Source organism: Takifugu rubripes, unplaced genomic scaffold, assembly GCF_901000725.2.
Source record: "Takifugu rubripes unplaced genomic scaffold, fTakRub1.2, whole genome shotgun sequence".
Taxonomy (NCBI): domain Eukaryota; kingdom Metazoa; phylum Chordata; class Actinopteri; order Tetraodontiformes; family Tetraodontidae; genus Takifugu; species Takifugu rubripes.
Window position 1 is genome coordinate 51,432 of NW_021821654.1, and position 22,736 is coordinate 74,167.

The 22,736-nt window shown below is 46.7% G+C and overlaps 3 protein-coding genes across 3 annotated transcripts in view; 2 read left to right on the forward strand and 1 right to left on the reverse strand.

Moving 5' to 3' along the window:
- The first annotated feature begins 760 nt into the window (after positions 1-760).
- Positions 761-3,548, forward strand: LOC101068658 (adenine phosphoribosyltransferase). The gene is made up of 5 exons (XM_003978290.3): positions 761-958; positions 1,774-1,877; positions 2,603-2,736; positions 2,825-2,903; positions 3,019-3,548. The coding sequence occupies exons 1-5, from the start codon at positions 870-872 to the stop codon at positions 3,156-3,158; spliced, it is 546 nt and encodes a 181-aa protein (XP_003978339.1). The 5' UTR covers positions 761-869; the 3' UTR covers positions 3,159-3,548.
- On the reverse strand, positions 3,483-7,132 carry LOC115246432 (DNA replication factor Cdt1-like). Its single transcript, XM_029832473.1, has 10 exons — positions 6,603-7,132; positions 6,405-6,515; positions 5,956-6,173; positions 5,556-5,750; positions 5,276-5,421; positions 5,074-5,174; positions 4,658-4,846; positions 4,337-4,471; positions 4,060-4,261; positions 3,483-3,957 (listed from the first exon to the last, which is right to left on the reverse strand). The coding sequence occupies exons 1-10, from the start codon at positions 6,999-7,001 to the stop codon at positions 3,794-3,796; spliced, it is 1,860 nt and encodes a 619-aa protein (XP_029688333.1). The 5' UTR covers positions 7,002-7,132; the 3' UTR covers positions 3,483-3,793.
- A 977-nt stretch (positions 7,133-8,109) lies between these two features.
- Positions 8,110-22,736, forward strand: part of LOC101071632 (piezo-type mechanosensitive ion channel component 1) — a 43,458-nt gene continuing 28,831 nt past the window's right edge. The window contains exons 1-10 of the mRNA XM_029832472.1: positions 8,110-8,565; positions 15,890-15,985; positions 16,605-16,770; positions 16,952-17,093; positions 17,257-17,503; positions 17,771-17,984; positions 18,174-18,345; positions 18,481-18,576; positions 20,759-20,840; positions 22,638-22,732. Coding sequence (XP_029688332.1) covers positions 8,502-8,565; positions 15,890-15,985; positions 16,605-16,770; positions 16,952-17,093; positions 17,257-17,503; positions 17,771-17,984; positions 18,174-18,345; positions 18,481-18,576; positions 20,759-20,840; positions 22,638-22,732 — 1,374 coding nt within the window. The 5' untranslated portion in view covers positions 8,110-8,501. The remainder of the gene's footprint in view (positions 8,566-15,889; positions 15,986-16,604; positions 16,771-16,951; positions 17,094-17,256; positions 17,504-17,770; positions 17,985-18,173; positions 18,346-18,480; positions 18,577-20,758; positions 20,841-22,637; positions 22,733-22,736) is intronic.

The following is a 22,736-nucleotide window of genomic DNA, read 5'->3' on the forward strand; positions in this document are numbered from 1 at the left end:
ATTTTTACTGTGTACTTGTTGAGTGATCCCATCATCAAGTCCTCAAAACTGTAAATCTTCAGCTATATTTTAAAAATGGAGACAAATGGGAGGGTTTTTTTTGGCCATAAATACCAAAGCAAACTTTTACCTGTCGAAACTATCCTAGTCAAGAAGATCATTAACTAAATTATGTGTATTCATGTTGAATGATAAACGACAGTTTGGGACTGTAGAAGAGAAAGAGGTCGATTCATTAGTGCAGCTTCAAACCTGGCAACTTTCCCTGACGTTGCTGGAGATGCAGGTGCTTTAATATAAATGTGAATGATAGGAATCCTGAATTCATTGTGTCGGGTGCTATAGTCTATTTAACGCTAAAAGGGTAGAAACGTGCACATCTTTTCTGTCACGTAAACTTTGACGACAGAAGCTTAAACATCTTATTCTGCACCAAGACTCTCAAAATAATTATCACTGGAGATATTGATTTTACAACATGAAGCGTTTTGCCATCCACAAAGATGTTTATTAAAGGATTAAAAGGTGAAAAATAACAGACGAGCACTCGAGACACGAGAATTCAGTTTATTATTATGTTCATAATTAGTTTGGTTGTACTGATAACTGTAAACTGGATTTTAAGTGCAGACTAGTAGATGAACAAAGAAACATAAAAGAGTATAATCTACAACCCATTGTTATAGCGTAAGTGCACTAAGTAGGGCACTTAGTTCTGCTCCCTAGATAGTGGATGAGCGACGAGTTCGGACACAGCGAAGAAGACGAGGAAGAAGAAAGCGAAGAAGAAGAAAGCGAAGAAGAAGAAAACGAAGAAGAAGAAGAAAAGGAACTGTTGGAATTAGAATCAGAACCCGATTGTAGGTGAAATGGCCGCATCTACAGAGACCAAACTGCTCCACATCCAACGACACATCCGGGCGTTCGTAGACTTTCCCAGGGAAGGAATCGTGTTCCGGTGGGTTTCCCGCGGCGGCCTCACGTGTTGCAATGATGGGATGTTGCTCTATGAATTTACTCCTCAGCACCTTGATGGGACACGCTTCCAGTGTCCCACAGACTAGTTGTCATTTAAATAGTTTGGACAGTTGCACACGTGAAAAAGAGGACAACCACGTTTTTCTAATTCAGTTTAATCCAAAGTGTCCTTATTACACACGTCAGTGTTTCCCATAAACGATTCACCATCACTGAGCAGCCTCTTGTATTGTTTCCCACAGGAAACCATCTGTTCAGTCTTAGTACATCATTTAGTTGTTGGACTAAATGAGAATTATGGCAACGTCACCTTCCAGCTGCTGTGGATGAGTTGACAGCTCTCTCGACCTTTTGACCTTCTGGCTGCAGCCACGCTGCTGCTCTTCTTCACACACCACCTTGTGTGTCCGATCAGATGTTGCTGTTAACACTGAGAAGGTTCCAGGCACCAGGAACCTTTCTGTGAGGCCTGTGGGTCCTTCCTCGCACAGACCAAGGGTGTGTGTTTGAGCTTCAACCTTAAACTGACCTCGGCGGTGAATTAGCGTGTGAGCGGCTGTTTGTTCTTGGATGTTGGACCTGGGATGGGCTGGTGGATGATTGACAGATGGATGCAGATGTTGCAATAGCAAGCAAATCTAGAATAGTGGTGACTATGGACAGCTGTTGAGCCATGCAGGATCCACTTTGGGGGCCTATTTTCTCTGCTCTCAGCGTCTGAGGGGACCAGACGACTTAAATGGGAAATATCACGTTGAGAATAATGAATATTTAATACAAACCGTTGTGTTGCAGAGACATCTGTCCCATTCTGAAGGATCCAGCCGCCCTGTCTGCCGTCATTGACTTGTTTGAAGAACACGTGAGAAGGAATCATCAGCATGTTGATCTGATAGCAGGTAAAACCACATTTTTTAGCCAAATTAACCTTTACGCTGCTTTGACCTGCATCTTAAAGATCTTCCAACAGGTGGATCCTTGATCCTCCGGGACAGCCAGCTCTGCTGCGTAGGACTGTGATCTGTTGCGCGTTAGCTTAGCAGCATGCTGCTGGAGTGCTTTTGAACTTGGATCAAACCCCGGTGGAAATGCTGCCGCATCAGCTACACTTTTATTGACCACCAGGTGGAACCACAGGAGGAGGAGGTTGAATTTATGGGAATATTCCTTTGCATTTGAACAGTTTCTCTGCTCAGCGGCCTCCTCCTACACACAGAAAAGTTCCAGGACTAGATGGGACATCCAAGCCCTACTTCACGTCCTGGGTCTGCCCCAGAGTCCCCTCTAAAATGGACACATCCTAACCCACCTGAACTGGCTCATCTGGACGTGGAGTGGTGGTGGTGGGGGGGGGTTATCTTAGACCCCCCCCAGCCCTGCTCTCATCATCGGACCAGTACGGAACACAGGACCAGGCTGTCCTTCAGTCTCTCAGGGCTGGTTGTCCCACCTCTGAAGATAACGTGGACATTTAAACTCCAAAGATGCAGGTTTTGCTCTGTCACCTTGTCATGGTTGCGTGTGTTGACGCTGCTGTCGCTATGGTGACGCGCGCCGTGGCAACGGCGCTGAATACTCATCGGTGTTGACTGGCTTCTTCCTGTGGGTTCTCCCTGACGTGCAGGTCTCGATGCCCGTGGCTTCCTCTTCGGACCTCTGCTAGCCCAACGGCTGGGTGTTGGCTTTGTCCAAGTCAGGAAGAAAGGCAAACTGCCCGGGCCCACGGCGTCGGTGGCGTACGAGTTGGAGTACGGGAAGGTAGAGAACAGCGCGGTGTCTGGGACGCCCCCTCGTTGTTCCGACCAACCAGGTTTTAAATACAAACGTGTCATTTCTGCTCTTCCAGGCAGAAGCTGAGATCCAAAAGGACGCCGTGGCTCCAGGACAGAAGGTTCTAATCATTGATGATCTCCTAGCTACTGGAGGTGAGCAACGATCAGCAGCTCGTTAACGTCCAGCCCGACGAGGAGGAGACGCCTGCAGCCCGTCGGGTCAGGACAAGCGGTGCCCGTTAACGCCGCCGTGGCCCGTGTGTTGCAGGGACGCTGTACGCCGCCTGCGAGCTGCTGAAGACGCTGCAGGCCGAGATCCTGGAGTGCGTGGTCATCATCGAGCTCAAAGAGCTGAGGGGCGCCGACAGGCTCCAACCACACGCCGTCTTCTCCCTGCTCCAGTTCTGATGGCGCCAGCAGCGCCGGCCCGCCTGTCAACACTGGACTGCATCATTTTAACACCTGTATGAATGACTGATGAGCTTCGTGGCTGCTAAAGGAACCAGCATGGAAGACGCTTCTACTGAACAAACTCCTGGAATTCTGCGCTCAGGTACTCAACGAAAACCGCTGGAATTTCATGAAAGCTGTTTTGAGTTTGTAGAATGTGGCGCGTTCTCAAAACGGTGGACTAACCCTTGGGGGCCAGTGAGCCGTAGCAACGACCTGGACAGACGTGATCAACCCGTTCGTCCCGTCATCCTGTGCAATTATGGAATGGAAACTGGAATATTTACTCGTCCGAACGGGAGGTTTTATTTCTGTAAAGGTCGACATTCAATCAAAATAAAGGGTTTACAAAACAAAGAGTCTATTTCCATGTTTGAAGGCACAAACTGCCAAACAAATCGGACCCAAAAAGTCTTGGTTTTTTTAAAACGCCGGGAATCTAAAAATTCAATATTCCGTCTCCAGAGTGTCGCTGTCCCGTCACACTCCCAACAGGTGACACCGTCCCGTAGCTCCAGGGGGCCAGTGTTGTGCAGAAACCAGCGCCAGATCCCAACGTGCTGAGGTCCAGGCTGAAGAAGCAGGAGCCGCCCTCAGGATCTCTGCTCCTGGTCCAGCCTGCTGCTCAGTCTGTCCACCACGCTGCTGAGCTCCATCTTCTTGTTCACCTTTAAGTAAAAATCCTTCCTGACTGGATGGATGGCCAACCAATCGGCTGCCACCTCTGCCAGCAAACGGACGTGCTTCTCCATCTCTCCTGTCAGTGGGAGAGGACGAGACGTTAGCGCCAGCAACGGAACTGCAGCACCCCCCCCAGACCAAAGACCACCACACAACCCAGGCCCAGAACTGAACCCACCTGAGCTGAGAGCAGACCTGTAGCTGGCCACCATCCTGTTACAGGCCACCTCCATTAATAACGCAGGTTTCTTTTCCTCAACAAAGACATTCCGGAGAATCCTGGCCAGCTCCGGCAGCCGGGACATCATTAAAAGGCGCTCCGCCTGGCCAGAGGTCCGGGTCATGGCGGCCTTTATCTTCTGGGCCTCCTTTGCCCGAATCTGAAAGGCCAACACAGCAGTCAGGTCATAAGCACTCGCACCTGTGATGACAAGTCCTCCTCCTGTGGTGCGCACCCTGTCCACCAGTGACTTTGAGACCCCTTTGAGGCCGTGAGGGAGCTGATCAGCTGGGGTTTGAGGAGGCGCCGTTTCCTGGACCTCTACGGCATCTTCTGGGGTCAGAGTGAGCGACACCAGGGCCTTCTCCATCTGAACACAGGACCACACACACACACACACACACCTGGGCTCAGCTTGGATGGATTAATATGGATGGATGATGATGAAGAGCCGAGTCCTGAGAAGACGTCTCAGCTCTGACGTGGATCATCTGACCTGTGGAGCTTCTCAGCCTGTCCTGAGCAGACCCCCCCCCCGACCAAACACTGACTGTACCTTGGGAGTGATGATGGAGCGAGCCTTCTCCAGGACCTCCTGCGCTGTTGACAGTTTCTCAGTGTGAGGGGGCTGAGGAAGCACGCCGAGCCCCACAGGCGGGACGGTGTCCACACTGAAGCGGGGGTGCCAGCGGGTGAGTCTGTCTTCCGGGACAGACATCGGAGGAACCAGTGAGGAGAGAAACGCCTGCAAACAGAGGGGGTGGAAGGTGGAGATATAAATGGTGGAGAAAACTGCAGAGTTCTTCTGATACAACTTATTAACAAGTTCTGGTGGTGATCAAAATGATGGTTTACCACAGAAACGGACTGGGACATGAGTGATGCTGGACCTAAAGCATCATCCTTTACGTGTGTGTGTGTGTGTGTGTGTGTGTGTGTGTGCGCATGCTATGAACGGAGAAAACTGCTGACCTTGTGATGGTGTTTGACGATGGAGACGAGGTTGAGATGGAAGGTTCGTCTTCGTTCAAGGAGTCTGGAGGCGGAGAAGACGGGACAGATTCCCTTCTGGTCTGGACGGAGACAACGTGGGCCGGACCCGTCACATACCTGGTCAGTCTAGAATATTCTATAGAGAAAGCCCCAGGGGGGACAGGATGTACGAGGTTCTCACCAGAGGCGAAGCTTGGCTCCATGGTGAGCTGGTAGGTTCCTTTCTTAAAGCCGCCGGTGAACGGAGGGATGTTCTTCTCTTGTCTGAAGGTGTAGGCCTCAGGAAAGACCGTCTTTATCTGAGCCACATGGCTCTCCTCAAAGCGCCTATTTGGGAGATAAAGATTAGGATCCAGGACATGAAACTCTAATCCTGATGTTAGGACGCTTCAACGGCCCCAGGAAGAACCCCGGCAGAACATCAGATATGACATCTATGAAGAAACCGTGGCTTTACGCACTTGTGAGTCATGTCCTGAACCCCCTGCTTTATTTTGGCAAACGTGGGGGTTTCACAGCGATTGTAGAGCATGGCCACCACCGTCTCCATGCTCCTGAACATCTCAGCCAGCACCTTGTATTGGTAGGGCAGGGAGAGGCCGGGGGGGGACGCCTGGGCCAGGGTGTGGTAGCGCTGGTACGCTGGCGCTTCGGTGCTGAGGAAAACCACAGGACACATTTCAGTCGGGCGTCACGGGCAACTGGGAGCGTTCAGGGTGGAGGGGCCTCGCTGGCGTTTTGTCCCCCACCAAGGCGAAGCGGTCCCTCGTGGATTTCCAGATTTTTGTGGTTCACTCTGATCGAAAACACATCTCCTGGGTATTTCTGGGCTTGTGTGCCCAGGTGTGTAGACACACTCACCTGTCCCGGGCTTCTGCATCCTGCTGCTGACTCGGGGCTTCTGGCCTCTCCTTACGTCTCTGGACCTTGGCCACCAGCTCTTTGGCCTGTGCCAGCTGGGCCTTCAGCGTGCTGGGATCAGCAGGCGGCGTGGGAGCAGATGTCACGGAGGTCGCGTTGGGCTTTTTGACCTTCTGGAGGCAAGACTTGAGGGTTGCCATGTCCTCTTTACTCAGAGCCTGAAAACCACCAATAACACGATGATCACACGCCAACTGTTCCTGCTTAACCAGACCCAACAACAGACCTTAACAACTAACAGAACGCACGTCTCCCTCTGGAGGCATCGTCACCTACAAACGCCTGCCTCATTTTTAAGAGCGATTCTATTTTCCAGCTGTTTGTGATGAAATGGCTCAATGGTTTGTGTTAGCAGCAGTTGCCATGTAAACCCAGCCGGGGGACGTTACCTTGCTGCCCTGCCCATGTCTCCAGCTGATGGGTCCCTCTCCCGGGGTGGATCCGCTGGCTCCGACACCACTGCAGGGGGCTGCAGGGGGCTGCGTGTCCTCACAGGACCCCTGGACACACACCAGCCCGGTTAATAACCCCCAACAACTGTGTTAGTGAGCGCGACATGAGAAACTAATGAGACTATGGAAGGTTACCGCTGGGGAGGTGGGAGGGAGGACCAGCTTCTTCCTGGAGGTCTTCTTGGGAACTTTCTCCGGGATGTTAACGTTAAAATCCCCAGTGGCTTCGACCTGTCGCTTCTTGGCCGTGCTGGCGTCCGTGGTGGACGAGGCCCCATCTAAAGTCCGCTTTGGGGTCCGAGGAGAGGTCTTGCTGCCCACAACAGGAGCCCCACCGTTCAGTCCCGCTGCCTCGTCGACGACTCGGACGAATTCTTCGTGGACCGAAGACGAAGGGAGATCTTTGTGTGGTGAGCCGGTGCTAATGGCGGGGGGGCTGCATCCACGGCGGCTGCGCCGCGGTGCTGGCTTCCCTTCGCGGGTGATGCCTTTCTTTCTCTGCGTGAAGTAGTCGGTGAGGCGAGGCTGCGCCATGCTGCAGCTCCTCTGGCTCTGGTTCTGGTTCTGGTTCTACAGGAGACCCCCAACGCACGTAAACATTTATCAGCAACACACACCGGAAACGCTCACACCACGCAGGAAGTGAAAAGAAGTTTGGCGGGCATTCCGTGAAGCCACGCCCCCAGGGCGGGGACAGAATCCTGCAGATTCGATCTATCGCCAGTAACTTAATGTTGCACCGTCAAACTTGGACCAAGTAGTTTAATGTTTTTAATTCACAGACGCTATTAGCGTCCAATACTCTCGCCAAACATCTACGTGACAAATAATACCCTAAAGTTGTCAACAAATGTGACAAATGTGATCTTTTTACAGAGTGCTGAGTATGACTGTAAATAAGAAAACAAAATCCGTTAAATAGTTCGAAATAAGCTGCCTTACATATATATTTGGGTTTTGTTTTTGTTTTTTAAAGTTGAACCCAGTAAACGTCACCAGTCATCCTTTGTTTTTTTAAAAGGCAGAATTGTGACACAAATGTTCCGGTATTTGCAGCTGCAGATAATCACAAGATAATGTTGACGTTTCCTCTCCAACTGGTTCGTCTTCATTCATTCCATGCAACCGCTGGCTGACCGATTTACACAATTAAAGATTTTCAGCAAAAATCACGTACACAACATCACGTACACAACGCAGTAAATGTAGTCAGGAAAGAAGTGTGTATTAGTGTAATCCTGGACGCATTTTAGGAAACATCACATAACAAATGTAGTAGCTGATCAGTGCTTTATGGGTTATATTAAAATTCCTCATCAACAATCTCGTGTTACTTTGAGGAAAAGTTAATCCACAAATTCCACGCAGAACGGGAAAAAAAAGTAATCAAATGAGGCACCGAAACTACATTAAACACACAAATAAAAGCAAAACGTGTCAGTGAAGAGATAATTGCGCAATACAAAGGCCAATATCGAAATGGTCTGTTAACCTATCCAGCTGTGACAGAAAGCCCAGGAGCAGCGAGAATGGGACCCAACTTTGGGAGGTGTTTGAGCGGTGCACAGGCGAGCAGTGACTCGGGTTTCACCGCCCGAGCGGTTGCAGCGGCGCGGGGAGGCGACCTGCAGCAGCTGCTGAATAGCTCTTCTATAAACGCCCTTCACACTCACTTGCCAGTGAATCACATTTTCCACATGCAGCTTTCTGACTTCAGACTGGGCCCCTCCTCAGGAATACACACAACAAAAGCTTTTCCCCTTTCCTTTTTTTTTTTTCTAAAAAAAAAAAGCAATCCGTTGCCATTCCAATGACAGACTTCAATACACAAGCTTAATTAATTTATCTCCCCTTTAAACTTCATCGACGGGAACAATGGCTCGTTTGGTGTGTGAAGATTCTCCGGCATCCAGGTCGTGATGGTATTAAGTCCATGAGGGTACCTGACGTTTGTTCCTTGAGACGCTTCTGAAGTTGAAGTCAATGGAAAGAACAGATCAAACCGTACCGACCTAGTTACTGATCTTCACTGACATGGATCTCCAGGTGATCGTGTGGCTCTTCTACTACCTTCTGGTGCCCACGGTGCTGTTAACAGGTATGCAAAACAACCCGCAACTGTAAGAGTCGTAGGCAGAAAAGTTGGGCGCTCAGCTTCATGTGGACCGAGTTGAGCTCCAGGCTTCATGCTCGGTGTTAACTGCGCAAGCAGCTGGAGTTAAAGCCGTAAACGGGCTGTAACAATTTCACTCTGCTTCACGTTACCGCGGGCACAGAACCAGCCTGGCTGCGCCTGATAAACTCCTGCAGACCCGCAGCAGCTTCAGGGACGCGAGTGTCTCCTCGGTTCGGGTGCTGGCGTCGCTGTGTGTCGTATCGATCCACAGCTCTGCCTTCAACAGATGGTCTCTCTTCGGGTTTCACTTTAAATACTCACTTATTAGAGCTATTTAACTGCAGGCAAATTGAGTTCTTGGCAAAGATTCTTTTATTCAGTTTCTGCCTCGGGCTTCAGTATTTGCCAGTTGCACCAGTCATCCTGATTATATCAGTAAAGGTTACTGGGGAAACAGCCTTTATATTTTTAACTCGTCATTTTCCTTGTGTGAACGTCTCAAACAGGATGTCTCTGCTTCAACTTGCATTGTTAATTTCTCCTGAGTCAAAGGAAGTGAAAGACTGCAGCATGTGTCATCACAGTTCATACTGGCCCACACAGCAGTTGTGTTTTTATTTATTCACTAAAAACTGTTGCTTGCTCCTTAAGGACAGTTGTGCTGGTTGCATTCGTTCAGAAGTCTGAGTCCAGCACGTGACAGCAGTGTCTACATTGTGTGGTGGGGAGGGGCACGGAAGCACCACACCTCAAGACATTAGGAACTCTTCTATGTGGGTCAGAAAACAGTAACACGTGGAGCTCCAGACTGCAGCTGGATCCCTGCGTGGCATCTCCAGCCCACTCATGCTTCTGCTTCCATAAGTAGTTTAAGCACATTAAAAACGCGTGCTCACACGTCTCCCTCCTGGAGCGCTGCTCCACCTCTACTCTGCTCCTTGGGTCGCGGAGGCAGCAGTCGCCATCTGTCCTTCATGCTCTGCTGTTGAAACACCAACTACAGCGATTTGTATTTACCGCTTCAGTCAGCTTTCATCTCATCGGAAAGAGCAGGAAGTTAAAGAATGTTGCCAGGGCAACCTATGGATCTGGGAAGTCCCTGCTCACATATCAGATCTTTCAGCATCACCAAAGCAATAATTTCTCTTGCGGACCTGTGCTCTTCTTTAATGTGCTTGTCCTGACACACACACACACACACACACACACACACACACACACACACACATTTTATTTTTTCCTCCTCCCTCTGATCCTCAGTACTGGTTTCCTCTTGCTCCTCTCCCATTACCGTAGCACGACTAAAGGTGCAAACATTGTGACCACACTGTCTTTCTTGACGTGATCTTTTGGCTTTATTCCCCCAGTTATTTGGGTGTGTGTTTGTGTGTAAATAGTCTAATAGGATTCCTTGATGTGGTGCTGAGCTGGTGCCAGAACAAAGTAATCCCCGTGAGAAGGTCACTTCCAGATGTACCCATTGTTTGATATTGTTTTGATGCATTCTAAATCCTGAAACACAAAACTCCAACTTTCTATGGAATCTAACAGACAAATAAAAGGTTAATTGAATTCCTTTGATCTAAATTTGCCACATTAGATGTCTTATTGCTGTTATTTTAACAGAAAGTAAGTATTATAGATCATTTCTAGTTTCCTTTAGCCACCAGAGGGAATGTTGTTGAAAGAATGTGTTAGTGGAAAGAAATTGTTCTTTCAAACGGAAGCTCAATAGGACGCGTCAGTATGTGGCCTTTTTTTCCAGAGCTCCTGGTTTCAAAACAATTCTTTCGAGGCTGAACGGTTGTAATATGTCGAATTATACAGTAGAACTTCAGAACCCCCTGAACCTACTACAGAGGTGACAAAACCACCTGTGGAATATTAAAAGGGGTAACCCTAACCCTATACAGGGACACAATCCAGCCTCTGTAGGGGTCTCGTGATAGTCTTAGATATATCATGACCTCCTTCTGTCTTTCCCCAGGTCTCATGCAACCTTCCATCAGCTCTTTACAAAGTGCATCAATCATAGGATATATGGTTTCTAATAAGAATGAGGAATAAGATGGAAAGTGTGGCATTTCTAACCTTCCCCCCCTGTTTTCTACTCTCTCAAAATCACAAAGACAACATAGGAATTCATTCATCAAGATTAATAGAACATGCAAACGCTTCTGTGGTAGAACAAGGTTTCTGTGGATTTCCCAAAGTGCAATCATCAAATTGAGTCCTCTTCTGTTGAAAACGCAACAGAACACCGACTGCTTGTTCTTCTGCCAAACCGTGACTCCAACATTTTGAAATAAGGATCCAATAATGGAAGTCTCATGTGAGAGGTTCGTTAATGTCTTTGGAGCTCTTGTAACTAAGCCATTGGAGCTGTATTATTTGGACTAAATTTGCACCATTATGTTCCAAACATCTTACCAGCCCCACCTTTCTCGCCCCCATAGTGAACTTTTGATGATCTACTTTTCCAAGTCACTAGACTGGTTTCCTCTAATTGCTATGCAAGTCCCATTATTGCGTCTCTGCTGTAGCTAACGATCCTCTGTTGATTACACTAGGGATAACTGATCTAATCCACATCCTGATTAACAGCTGACCGCCAAATTAAGAATGATTGAAACAATCTGTCATTGTAGGTGGAGTCCCGGTTCTATACCCATTTACAAACTGATGCTGTTTTGGTAACTGTACAGCCTCTAATAAAGACCTACTCAAATCTTCTTCTCCAGTCGATGTAACTAAAGCTCTATTTTTCCACTTATGAGCAAAATTAATGCATGAATAAGAATAGTTTTTTTTTCTATTGTTATGATCAATTTGGTCTCTGTCTTATTCGCATGCTTCAGTTAAAGCTATGATTTGTGGTGAATAGAGGAGGGGGCAGCACAGTACTAGCCTTAGGAGTAGCATCAAGTTCCACAACAGTAAGGTAAAAAAGTAGATGGGATTAAAACTGACTGTCAGGAATTGAGGAAATCAATAACAATCACAGAAAACAGCATCTTTGGTGCCTGTCATTTAAAAGTGTGGGTCAGATACAAGTGGAGCTCGAGGCAACACAACAAGCTGCCTCTGGTTTTATGGGATATGATCTGTGAAGTGCTCTTGGTAGGAATAGACAAAGGATCTACAACTAGTACACCTTCATTGTACCTAAATCCCAACATGTCTGGGCTATTTTCTGGAATGCTCTTTTGGCAGCTGTAAGCATATAAGACTGATGTCACTGGTCAGCTTCATTAAGATGCACTCTCATGTGTGCACAATCTGTGAGAGCTGTTAGTGCAGCATCTTTCCAGTCTACCTGGAGTTTCTTAATCTGCTGGAATTTGTTTTTGTAACCTATCAAAACATTTGTAACTCTTGATACGGTGGGTACAGGGGTGCTAGAAGGTGGGTGGGGCAGCCCATGGTGCTGTTTGTTACACTTTACCCCTTTTCAAATTATGTCTAGGCTGTAGCTTTACTGTCTTATGCTCTCTTTTCACCTCTGTTACATTCACTTATATTCTGCACTAGCAGAATTACAAAGCACATTAAAGATGTTTTAGTAACAAAATATGCTCAGTAAACGTGTTGAGACTGAAAAAGCTGAGGATACGCCTAGCCACCCACTCATTTTGGCCACTTGTATCTGCAATATTGTTCTTTTGGTCACTACCCAAAGGTTTTGAACAGAGGTGAGAGTAGGACTGTAGTCAGTCAACAATCTGGTACACAGACTGCATAACCTCAGAGGTTGCACCAATCTGCCTGTCATCCTCAGTGATGACCTCTCATTCCAGCTGCTTCTCACTTGGCTGCCAACTGTCCCCGTATATGCCAAAGGTCCAAGCCCTGCCAGAGTCTAACATTCACCAGGTCTTACTGCTGGCTATATGAACTGTGGCCATACAGTGACTCAACAGCCCTTGGCAGAGGACTGCGCACCCCGTTCTCATAGCACCCCCCACAGGATACCACGAGGGATGTGGAAAAATTCCTCTTTCAGATCAACAAAGCACATGTCGAACCGCAAGGCACCATGTGGAGAGTATAGGGCTGTTCCAATGTTCCACGACCAGCAAGAAACCTCATTGTTCCTCCTGAATCCAGGGTTCAGAATACTCCTCTCCAGTATCCAGGCAGAAACCTTCCGGGCATGACAAGAATTTTTCATTTCAGGTCAGCAGCTCCCCACACACACTTTAAACAGTGTTGGTAATGCACTGCTTCCCCATCCTGAATGACTGGACAGTTTTCAAAAATTCATTAGTGGCTGATCAATAGTTTTTTTTCCATGGCCTCACTCCTTCCAGACTTGAGTTTTTGCCTCCAGGACAGCCTGGGTTGGGGCCTGCTGGTACCTGTCGAATGCTAGGACTCCTTCTTCGGCTTGAAGGCGTCAGTTACTTCATGACTGGGACCAGAGACCTTGAATCTACAACTCCAAACTACTGTTTTGACAAGGGAGACAGAGTAGATGGTTCACCTCCGAATCTGGGAGAAGTTCTCTCAGAGGTGGGAGTTAAGAACCTCCCTGATAAAGAGCTCGGCCAGACATGCCAAATGGATCCTTAAAATCGTTTTGGTCTCTCAGGTCTGTCTAACTTCCTACCCCATCATTCAATCTAACTCACTGCCAGATGGTGAACGGTGGACAACTCAGCTCCCCTCTTCTGCTGTTTGGCCCGGAGGCACAAACAACAACAAGAGACCTATCCATAGGTGCAGGGAATGTGGCCCTCCTGTTTACCGGAGTGAACTCCAACACATGGAAGCTGAGATGGGGTGCTCTGAGTAAGCCTACACCAGCCTGCTGCTGATGATCCTTGGTATCTCCAGAGTAGTGGAGGGTCTATCCCCTCTCAAGGAGCAGGGTTCCAGAACCCATCCTATGTGTGGAAGTGAGCCCAACCATCTTGAGCAAGTATCTCTCAAACTCCTGCACAAGCTTATCCCCTAGCGAGATGACATTCTATGTCCTTAAAGCCAGAATTTTGCTCCGAGGATTGGGATGTTGAGGTGCCCGGCCACAACTGCCACCCAAAACCACATTGCACCGCCCCTCATGAATCTTCCTAAATTTGGTGAGCCTACTGGAAGGCAGACCCATTTTGTCATTTTGAACTGAGCCCGGCTGCGTCCTGTAGGCTGAGATCTATCCACCAGGTTCCCCCAGGCCTCACTCCTGAGTGGGGTCCTCTCTATTGTTTTTCATAGTGAGTTCATGAACCACCCTTAGTCTGGCCCATCACCTAGGACATATTTACCATCACAGACCCTATCAAGGGCAAACCCTACCCATGGCCCCAGACAACATAGATCCTAGGATATTTCGGGTACGCAAACCCCTAAACCACAGTAAAATGGAGGGGAGCCAATGGTCTGTGATCAAGAATATTTTTATATGATTGAAATAACTTTTAATTTTTTACTTTCCAAATAGCTGAATTTGTATATTTCCTGTTCAATTACAGGTAGAGAAGTGCAGCACTACTGTCTGTAAATGTGACGTGGGACTCAAAAGGCATTTGTAAATGTTGTGATTGCGTAAATTTAGATACTACAGTAAATTTAGATTTTGAAGGCAGTCACAGTTGCGGAGGAGATCTGCGCTCAGCTGGCCAGACAGGAGCACGAAAGTGGGACGTGATCATGCCATTAAAGTACAAAGATGCAGCGTTACTGGGAAAAGCCTCCCTGACAACTGGCTGTTCAAATAACAAATGCAATAAAGATGTTGAAACCAATATAATCCTCTCAGAAACAGTCATATCTGAGGTCTTAATAAAACCCCTCCGACTGTAGGTTCCACAATCAGGATAAAAATGCCCGATCAAAATTCATTGCTTCATTGAGCAAACAGGCTTAACCCTTGTGTGGTGTTCGGGTCTCTGGGACCCGTTTTCACTTTTTATTAAAAGAGAAATGATAAAATTAATTAATTTTTCAAACTGAGACTCACTGACTTTGGCTCATTTTCTGTGAAGAACATATATCACCTCTCATTTTGATGGGTTAAATTTCAAGTTCAAAGAAATAAAAGTTGCTTCACTTGTAAATTTGTTTCCACTCATATCTTGATTTTAATTGATTTTTTTTAAATTATGTTTTAAATAATAAGTTATAAATGTGACCTAACAAAGGTAAAGGGCAAATATTAACCATATATATTGTTTATACTGGTTGTAATTGGGATAAGGTAAACATTTGTTCAGTATTTTAACATAAAAGTGTTTGATTGTGAGGCATTAAAAGCCACAAAATGCAACGGGTCTAAATTCCTAGAACTTTTGTACTCTTTAATTAGTGGACCTGCGGGACATCTCTTAAATGCATCATGTCTACATTACTCCCATGCTCACTTCTCTTCAGTGGCTGGTCTTTAAATCCAGAATAAATGTTCAAAATGCTTTTAGCCTACATGGTCCTCAGAGGCCTAGCTCCTTCCTACCCGGAGGAGCAAATAGTATCATACCATCCCAGTAGGCTGCTCTCTTGTCAGAATGCTGGTTTTCAGAAAGTAGAATTTGTGTCCGAGCATTTAGCTATCACCCCCCTGCTGTTACAGTCATTACTATCATCAAACTACTGATATATTTAGAACAGGGTCATCTGATTTTTTTGGCTACCATCTTAGTTATGCTGCTATAAGCCGAGGGGTACAGAAACATGATCACCTGATGGGTTTCTGTTACGCTGTTGGTTCATGACCTCCTCTCCTCTCCTCTCCTCTCCTCTCCTCTCCTCTCCTCTCCTCTCCTCTCCTCTCCTCTCCTCTCCTCTCCTCTCCTCTCCTCTCCTCTCCTCTCCTCTCCTTCCCTCCCCCATCTCCCTTCCTCTTCCTACTTTACAGCAGGAGCATCCCTCACATGATCCTGGTCCTGCTCAAGGGTTCTTCCCCTTACAGTAAAAGGGAGTTTTTTCCTGCCTGTTGCTTAAAACTCAGAGCCTGACCACCCCCGGTCAGGCTCTGAGTTTTTCCAGTAAAAAAGCTATTTGAATAAAGGTCAATTGAATTGACATGAACTGAATTGACCCACTGTTAGGCACAGAGAACAGACTGTGAGTTATGTCGCCTGACTTTTTTTCCACATAATCGATAGTATGAGGAGCTTTTTAATTAGCAGGTAGGGGATAGAAGCTGTAAATAATGAGGGTTGGCAGTGTGTTGTTTTCCTGTGAGAGTTCATGAAGCCCACAGTGTTCAGAAATGTGTTGCATGTAGTAAGCAAAGATGTTAAGGTGCAATTTGATATGTATGCTAAAATATTTAAAAAGTATCTGCTGTTGTTTGTCTCTCTTTTTGCAGCCTGCCTTTTTCGCTACAACCTCCTGTCTCTGATCTACTTTGTCTACCTACTGCTGCTGCCATGGTTCCAGTGTCCCAATAAACACACAATCAAAGGTAGGACCATGGATTGATAGATGATAGATAAAGATAAATCATTTTGTGTCTTTTTTTAAACTGTACAACACTTTGGAAACTCTCTGTTTAAGATTGAACACCAGGAAGTAGCTCCAGGCTGGGTCCCAGTAGTCTTGGTCAACATCCCTTTGTTCAACCCTTCACATAGAAACAGTTTGCCAGTGGAGATTCAATTTCCCCCATGACAATAGAGCTTCTAGGAAAATTAGGCCATTAAAACTCCTCCACCATACGGTGACTGCTCATGGAGAAGAGGGACAATATCGCACATTAAGTAGAGTCCACTCAGGGGGTGATTAAGAGACCCGGGCTTTTTCGTGTTTGCTACTTTTGCTACTACTAGTAACTGCTGTGCTGAAGCCAGTCCCAGGAGTCTCAATCGTCTCATTTTAGTCCACATTCAGAGTTTGTTTGTCCAAAGACTTGGGAAAATAGACATCTATTGATGTGTTTCCACCCATTAAATGCCAAGTCATGAAAATGTGTTCCAGCCTGTTCTGAACGCTACAGATCAACATTTTAGTCAAAAGTTACATTTGATGTTGGAATTTTTTCCTCTGGTTTATGTCTTTATTCCTCTCATCCTTTTATCTTGCAGGTCACACAGGAAACTTTATTCGAGCCGTATTTTTTACCAGTCTGGTGTTTGTCCTGGCACATATATGTTTCCAGACGGTACTATACACATATCCTCCCCTCAGCCTTGCCCTAGGCCATAATTGTTCACAATGGGATGTCATCTCCAGACATATAGGATTGTCCAGGTGCGTCACCGTTGTTTGAGACACACCATCATTCTGTTGATCTAAAACTGTCTATAATGTCAAATCATAAACCACTGTCACATACAACAGCCTTTGATATTATAAAATAATACAGTCATAATGTTTTCCTACAGTTTATAACAGAATGTGTTTAACCCTCCTGTATTTTTGTAACTTGTAGGCTTCCCCTGGATGAATATTTGATTGTGTTGCGCCTGGTGTGTCCTGACCTGGGAGTTTTTGCCGTTTCCTTGGTAACAATCATTGTCTGTAACAGACTGGTCAAGAATAGAGAAACAGTTTCTGCTGCCAACATCACATCGGTGAGTCACTTCCTCCTCGCTCATGCACGTATGCTTTGAAATGGCGTCTTGCAGAATTTCACAGCCGAGGGCTCCTCGAAACTGTCAAGTCATATTAATTCACAACCATTGTGACAGTGGCTCTTCCTGACCAAACTAACCATCAGTGTCCTCTTCTACCTAGTTAGAAGATAATTCAGACTGCACACTCACAGAGGATGAAGATGATGTAAATGATGATGATCATCTCGAAGAAGAGGAGGACACAGCCAGTGATAAAGATGAAGAGAGGACTTTACACTGGGATTCTGAAGAAGAGGTTTCCACAGTAACAAGAGCCAAGCAACTGGCCGAGCAGTTCAAGGCCACGGCCTGGAAGGTTCTGTGGGACCTCAGGAGAATCTTGGCCATCAGCTTGTTGGCTTTGGCTGGTAAGATCTGTGTATCATTATCTTATCAGCTGTGTATGTCCCTTTAAAGTAATGAGCCCAAGATAAGAATGGTAATTGATAAATGAGTTATCGAAGGGTACACAAGCAACTGGGTTTGGTTGGCACTGCGGTAAGCGCCTCTGGTGTAATCACTCCTTTTAACACATGTGATAAGAAGAAAAGTAAAAAGAGAGAAATATCTCCTGTAATCTCACCGCTTTAAAAGCATCTGATTACATAAATGATGTGTCTCCTCCTCCTTCACAGGTATCACCATGCCTTCAGCCTTTACAGCCATCTATTTCTTGCTGTTTATATGTTTGTGCACGTGGTGGGCCTTCCACCTCCCCATCAGCCATCTGGGATTCAACGCCCTGTGTGTGATGTTGAGCTTCTTCACATCTGGCCACATGGTTTGTTTGTACTTGTACCAGAGTGTGTTGGCCCAGGCACTGTTCCCGCCCCCCTCTCTGTGGGCTAGGTACGTCTCCTTCCTCAACCTCTTTATCTACCTCCAAATGAAGACATCAGTCTTGTGAAACGTCTGAAGTAGATCTACAAACGAGCTATAAAACATTTTACATGTCACCTCCTACTCTGATTACGATATGACTCAATATATTATTAGAATCTCACTTTTTTCACTTGTTTTAAACTTTTTTCCATCTAGACTTTTTGGCCTGAAGGACATCATCCAACCTGGAAACTGCTCCTCACCCTATGACATGACACTCAATGTCAGTTATGAGTGGCCAGTTTATGTCAGTCCGGGGATCCTCTTCCTGCTCTACATAACCTTAGCAGCTGTCCTCAAGACGGAAAGCTATGGAAAAGCAAACCAGGTGAACCTTATGAGGCTCTTTAGCTTACATCAATACGTTATGCCTCTGTAAAGGACTTTTATTTAGAGTTCACTAAACTGAATATTTAACTGAATGAAGTGTTTCTGAACTGATGCTGTATTTGTGTTTCTGAAGGAGCAAACGCAGGAGGAAACAGGCGCATCAACGGAGGACATGCTGGAGTTAAAGACATGGAACAAACACACAAAAAGGACCACGGACGACTCAGAGGTGAATTCTCATCTGCTCATTGGGACTCACTCATTTCTGTCACGATCTAATGTGCGTTCGATAACGAATGTTCGACCGTAAAACTGTCATGGGTGGACGCAACAGTGGAGTTGAAATCACAAAATAACTCGGTTCTGGGAATGAAGGAGCATCACCTCAACTGGGTGGGTGGAGGGGTCAGGAGGGGGGAACCGTCACCCTCAGACATCTCTCCCATGGAGTCCTCCCTTCCAGAAGGGTTCAGGCTCTCTGAAGAGCAGGCACCTCTGAAGGCTGGGCCAGATGTCCTCATTTAAACTCAGCTTTGAGGGCAGCATCAAGGATGTGACGAGCCAGGGACCCAGGACTTCTCCTCCAGCTCATTCCCCTCCCAGTCCACCAGATACTCTGGACCCCTTCCCTGATGGCACAAATGTAGCAGATGTCTCACCAAGCAAGCTGGACCACCCTCTCTGAGGCAAGGAGGTGGAGCAGCCTGGACCAAAGGGTTTTTTTATGTACCGGTTCTAGCCTGAACACGTGGAAGTTTTACCCTGGAAACTTGGATGCACTTGGACGGTTAACCTGTCGTAGGCGTACCCACAGCATCTGCTGTGACCAGGAAGATGAGTTCTGGCAAAACAGACCCAAACCAGATAGATGTTTTTCCATCTCCTGGTTCCTAGATTCAGTCTGAACATTGGGCCGCGGGTGGAAACCAAAGGACTGTGGCCACAAGATGGCTGCAGAAGTCCCTCCAGATACAAACTGGGGTCCCTGATCGGAGGCTCCATCAACAGGGAAGCCCTGGAGGTGGAAGATGTGGTGCAACACCAGCCGAGCAGCCTCTTAAACCAAAGGTAGCTTGGGCAAAGGCACAAAGTGGGTCATCTTACCAAAACGATCCACCACAGGAAGGACCAGTATCAATGTTCAGGCAAATGTGGGACGCCTTCAGGAATGACAGAGACAAGGCGACCGGCTTTAGAATGCTGGAATCATCATCATCATCATCATCATCATCATCATCATCATCATCATCATCATCATCATGCAAATATTGTGACTGTGGAGGGACCACAGACCAGGGGAGCCGTGAATGATTTGCCAAACTACTTAATTTCCGGGTGTTGCTTCTCCGACTTTACGTATACTGTCGGGACTTTTGTCGTTTTGCCTTTTATTAGCGTTCTAATTAAAGCAGTAATTAAACTGTCTGTAACATAAGTCGTGACTGTTGCTCCCCTTCGCTCGTTGGGCTCTAAACACAGGAAAGGTGCCTAATCTGAAGGCTGCGTAACCAGGCCTTAAGAACTCTCCCGTCCTCTCCAAGCAGCTCAGTGCCAATGAAACGTGCACTGCCTTCATGGTTTTGGCCAGATCGCCCTGTCGGGACACACCCATGGAGTTAAACTCCAACATGAACGTTGTTGAAAACAACTCAGTTCCACAAATGAAAGGTTAAAAGCAGATAGTAAATACCAACAGGAAAAACCCTCAGAATCATTCCCACGGGTCGGTAATCCATTCCTTTCTAATCCCCGGGGCCTGATGACTGGCGAGAGTGTCACAGGTTTACGATGTTTGCTTTAAGTTGGAAATGCTTGTTTTAAGGGCTGCTGTTCAGTCAACACAACTGAGGACTTCTGAGCGATCTGAGCGCTGCTAGCACTTCATTTAGAGTTAGTGGTTAGCACAAACTGGCTGGGTTCAGCTCAGGCCTTCATGTGGAGAATTGTGTGTTTCCTTCCAGCCTCAGACATGTTGTGTGTTGATGAACAACATGAGCTGGATGGGAAACTTGCCCTGATCTGTGGTGTTTGCTGGGACGCGACCCTGGATGTAATTATCTGTCGGTTTCGGAGGGAAGGGTGGTTTGAAGGCATGATTGGTTGGTCGGGTGAATCAAACACGCGTGATGACAGTGTAGAACAGCGCTAAGCAGCTGTTGGATGCGTCGGAACAAATAAGAACATCCCTCTGATTTCAGCTACATTTTTTGCGACATTTAGCGAGCCGCCGCCCCAGAGCCGGCCTCTGCGTTTGAAGGGGAATTTTTTATATTGATAACAACGTTTACATTCAGATAATTTGGTGATGTCATGTCTGATGGTCAACATAACATTTCAAAAATGAGAGTATTGGACAACACTGTAAAAAATTAGATGACTCATGGATCTGTGTGTATGTCCTTTTCTCCCAGTGCGTCCTTTTGTCCGTGGGAACAGAGACATGCAGCAGCATCGAGGAAAAGCCTCCAGAGGGACTCCTGCAGCCAGAGCTGGGTAAAACTAGTGTTATTACACAAATAAACGTGTTGCTCCAGCAGCTATTATCATTGTTATATGAGTTATTTCCTAACTTAATATCGTTGCATCGTTATTTTACTCTATTGTTTGACAGTTCTATTTAAACGTTACCATCCCAGATTTACCACATCAAACACTGAGCTATTTCTTTGCTCTCCCACTGTTATAGTAATAATAATAAAAAAAAACCTTTATTTATACAGGTGAGTCACTTAAGAACATTTATTTTTATTTCCAATGATGAGCCGAGGCCAACGTCACATCTCACAACGTCAAATCTTTTCGTTTTAAGACTAAACAAAGAAGCAGCCAAAAGTGTTAGAAGACCTGACAAATGTTGAATATAAACCTTTTTGCCTTAAAAGGTGATTTCAAGTCATAATGCTGATAAAATCCGACTGGTTTGCTGTGACTGGACCACGTGAGAGGAGCTGACCCTCCAGTTTACAGCTGTTAACGTATATTTGTGGCTCCACAGCCAAAGTCTTTCCTCTGACGAGCAACAGGTTCCTTTATTTTATCTTCAAAGTGCCTCAAAATCAGCTTGAAGGCCTTTTAAAGGGGCAGATCCATGTTTGTTGGCGTTCCGGGAGGTAGTTCAAGAAACAGTTTATTTTTTAATTGAGAGAAAGATGGAAGGGATTCTTTAACTCCAGAGGCAGCTTTTCCTTCCGCTCCTCACCCACAGTCGTGCTAATAGCAGCTTCTGGGCTTCCTGCCTTCTTCGCCACAACTGTCCACCGAGCGCCCCCTTGTGGACGGACAATAGTACTGTCGGATAACTAACGCGACACCAATAACACACCTGTGTCACCCTCGTGCAGCCATCAGCTGTTTACTCTGCATCCTGACACAGGTGCAACACACAGGTCCACCCCCCAGCCCATGACTTCTTCACCTCTTACGTGGCCTCATCGTGTCAGCGTTAACGTGTCGACCTTCTGCTCCTCGTAGAAATGGCGTTAAAATGTTGGCAAACTTAAAGCATAAAAATGGTTACACACCCCATCTGGTTGGGGAACTGATGGTTCTTCCTATGGATGATTCCCTTCAGAAGGAGCTCTGGTCTGTTTCTGATAAAGTTGGATGTGCATTTAAGAGGCGTTTTATAGCTTCTGGGTCATGTGCTTGACAGCTGCACGATACTTCAACTGGAGAAATGTGTGATTCACGTCATTGTGTCGCATTTTAAGTCCCTTGCCAGCAGTTTGGGAGCTTCATCCCCCAATTTAAAAAGGTCTTTAAAAGGCTGCAGAAGTTCTCTTGAGGTTTTATTGTGCTTCTGCAGAAGGTCCAGCAGCATTCGTGTCGGTTCCTCTGCATCAAAGCGTCTCACCCGACACACGGTGACGGTGTTGAAGCAAGTTTGACCTCTTAGATCTTCTCTCCAACAGCAGATTTCTAATTATTGCCCCAAATGTCCGTGCAGGAACTTAAATGTGGTGAGACAGCACACCAAGTTCTAGCAGAGCCACAGCTCTGCTTGTGGTTGTGGATGGATGTGGGCCCCTCAACAGTGGTGTTAGAGAACCTTTTTGAGTTGCTGACATGTAGACCAGGGTTCCTCTCTCAACATTCACTGTGACGTCAGCAGGTGTCTCCGCTCAGGCCAGGTCATCACTGGGACTTTAGTGGTTTACTGGATTATAGAGGAACATCTAGTTGTTATTGTTCTGCTCCTCACTCGTCGTTCTCGACACCACACACAGAAGTTTTGGAGAGAGTCGCTCAGTGAGTGGGACAGTCTCGTCATGGTGTCGTTGTTCTTGACAGGAGGCTCCTGTCACCCACCCAGGGAGAGCCCCTTCAGTCTGCTGGGGAGGGTGATCATGCAGCAGAGCTACGTCTGTGCTCTCATCGCCATGATGGTAA

Excerpts from the sequence above, each read along its gene's own strand:
- LOC101068658 (XM_003978290.3), top strand. The coding sequence starts at position 870 with ATGGCCGCATCTACAGAGACCAAACTGCTCCACATCCAACGACACATC. Across the intron at positions 2,737-2,824 it reads ACGAGTTGGAGTACGGGAAG|GCAGAAGCTGAGATCCAAAA; the intron begins GTAGAGAACAGC and ends CTGCTCTTCCAG. Across the intron at positions 2,904-3,018 it reads TGATCTCCTAGCTACTGGAG|GGACGCTGTACGCCGCCTGC; the intron begins GTGAGCAACGAT and ends CGTGTGTTGCAG.
- LOC115246432 (XM_029832473.1), bottom strand. The coding sequence starts at position 7,001 with ATGGCGCAGCCTCGCCTCACCGACTACTTCACGCAGAGAAAGAAAGGC. Across the intron at positions 5,175-5,275 it reads GGAGCCAAGCTTCGCCTCTG|ACCAGAAGGGAATCTGTCCC; the intron begins GTGAGAACCTCG and ends GTCTCCGTCCAG. Across the intron at positions 4,262-4,336 it reads CAAAGTCACTGGTGGACAGG|ATTCGGGCAAAGGAGGCCCA; the intron begins GTGCGCACCACA and ends TTGGCCTTTCAG.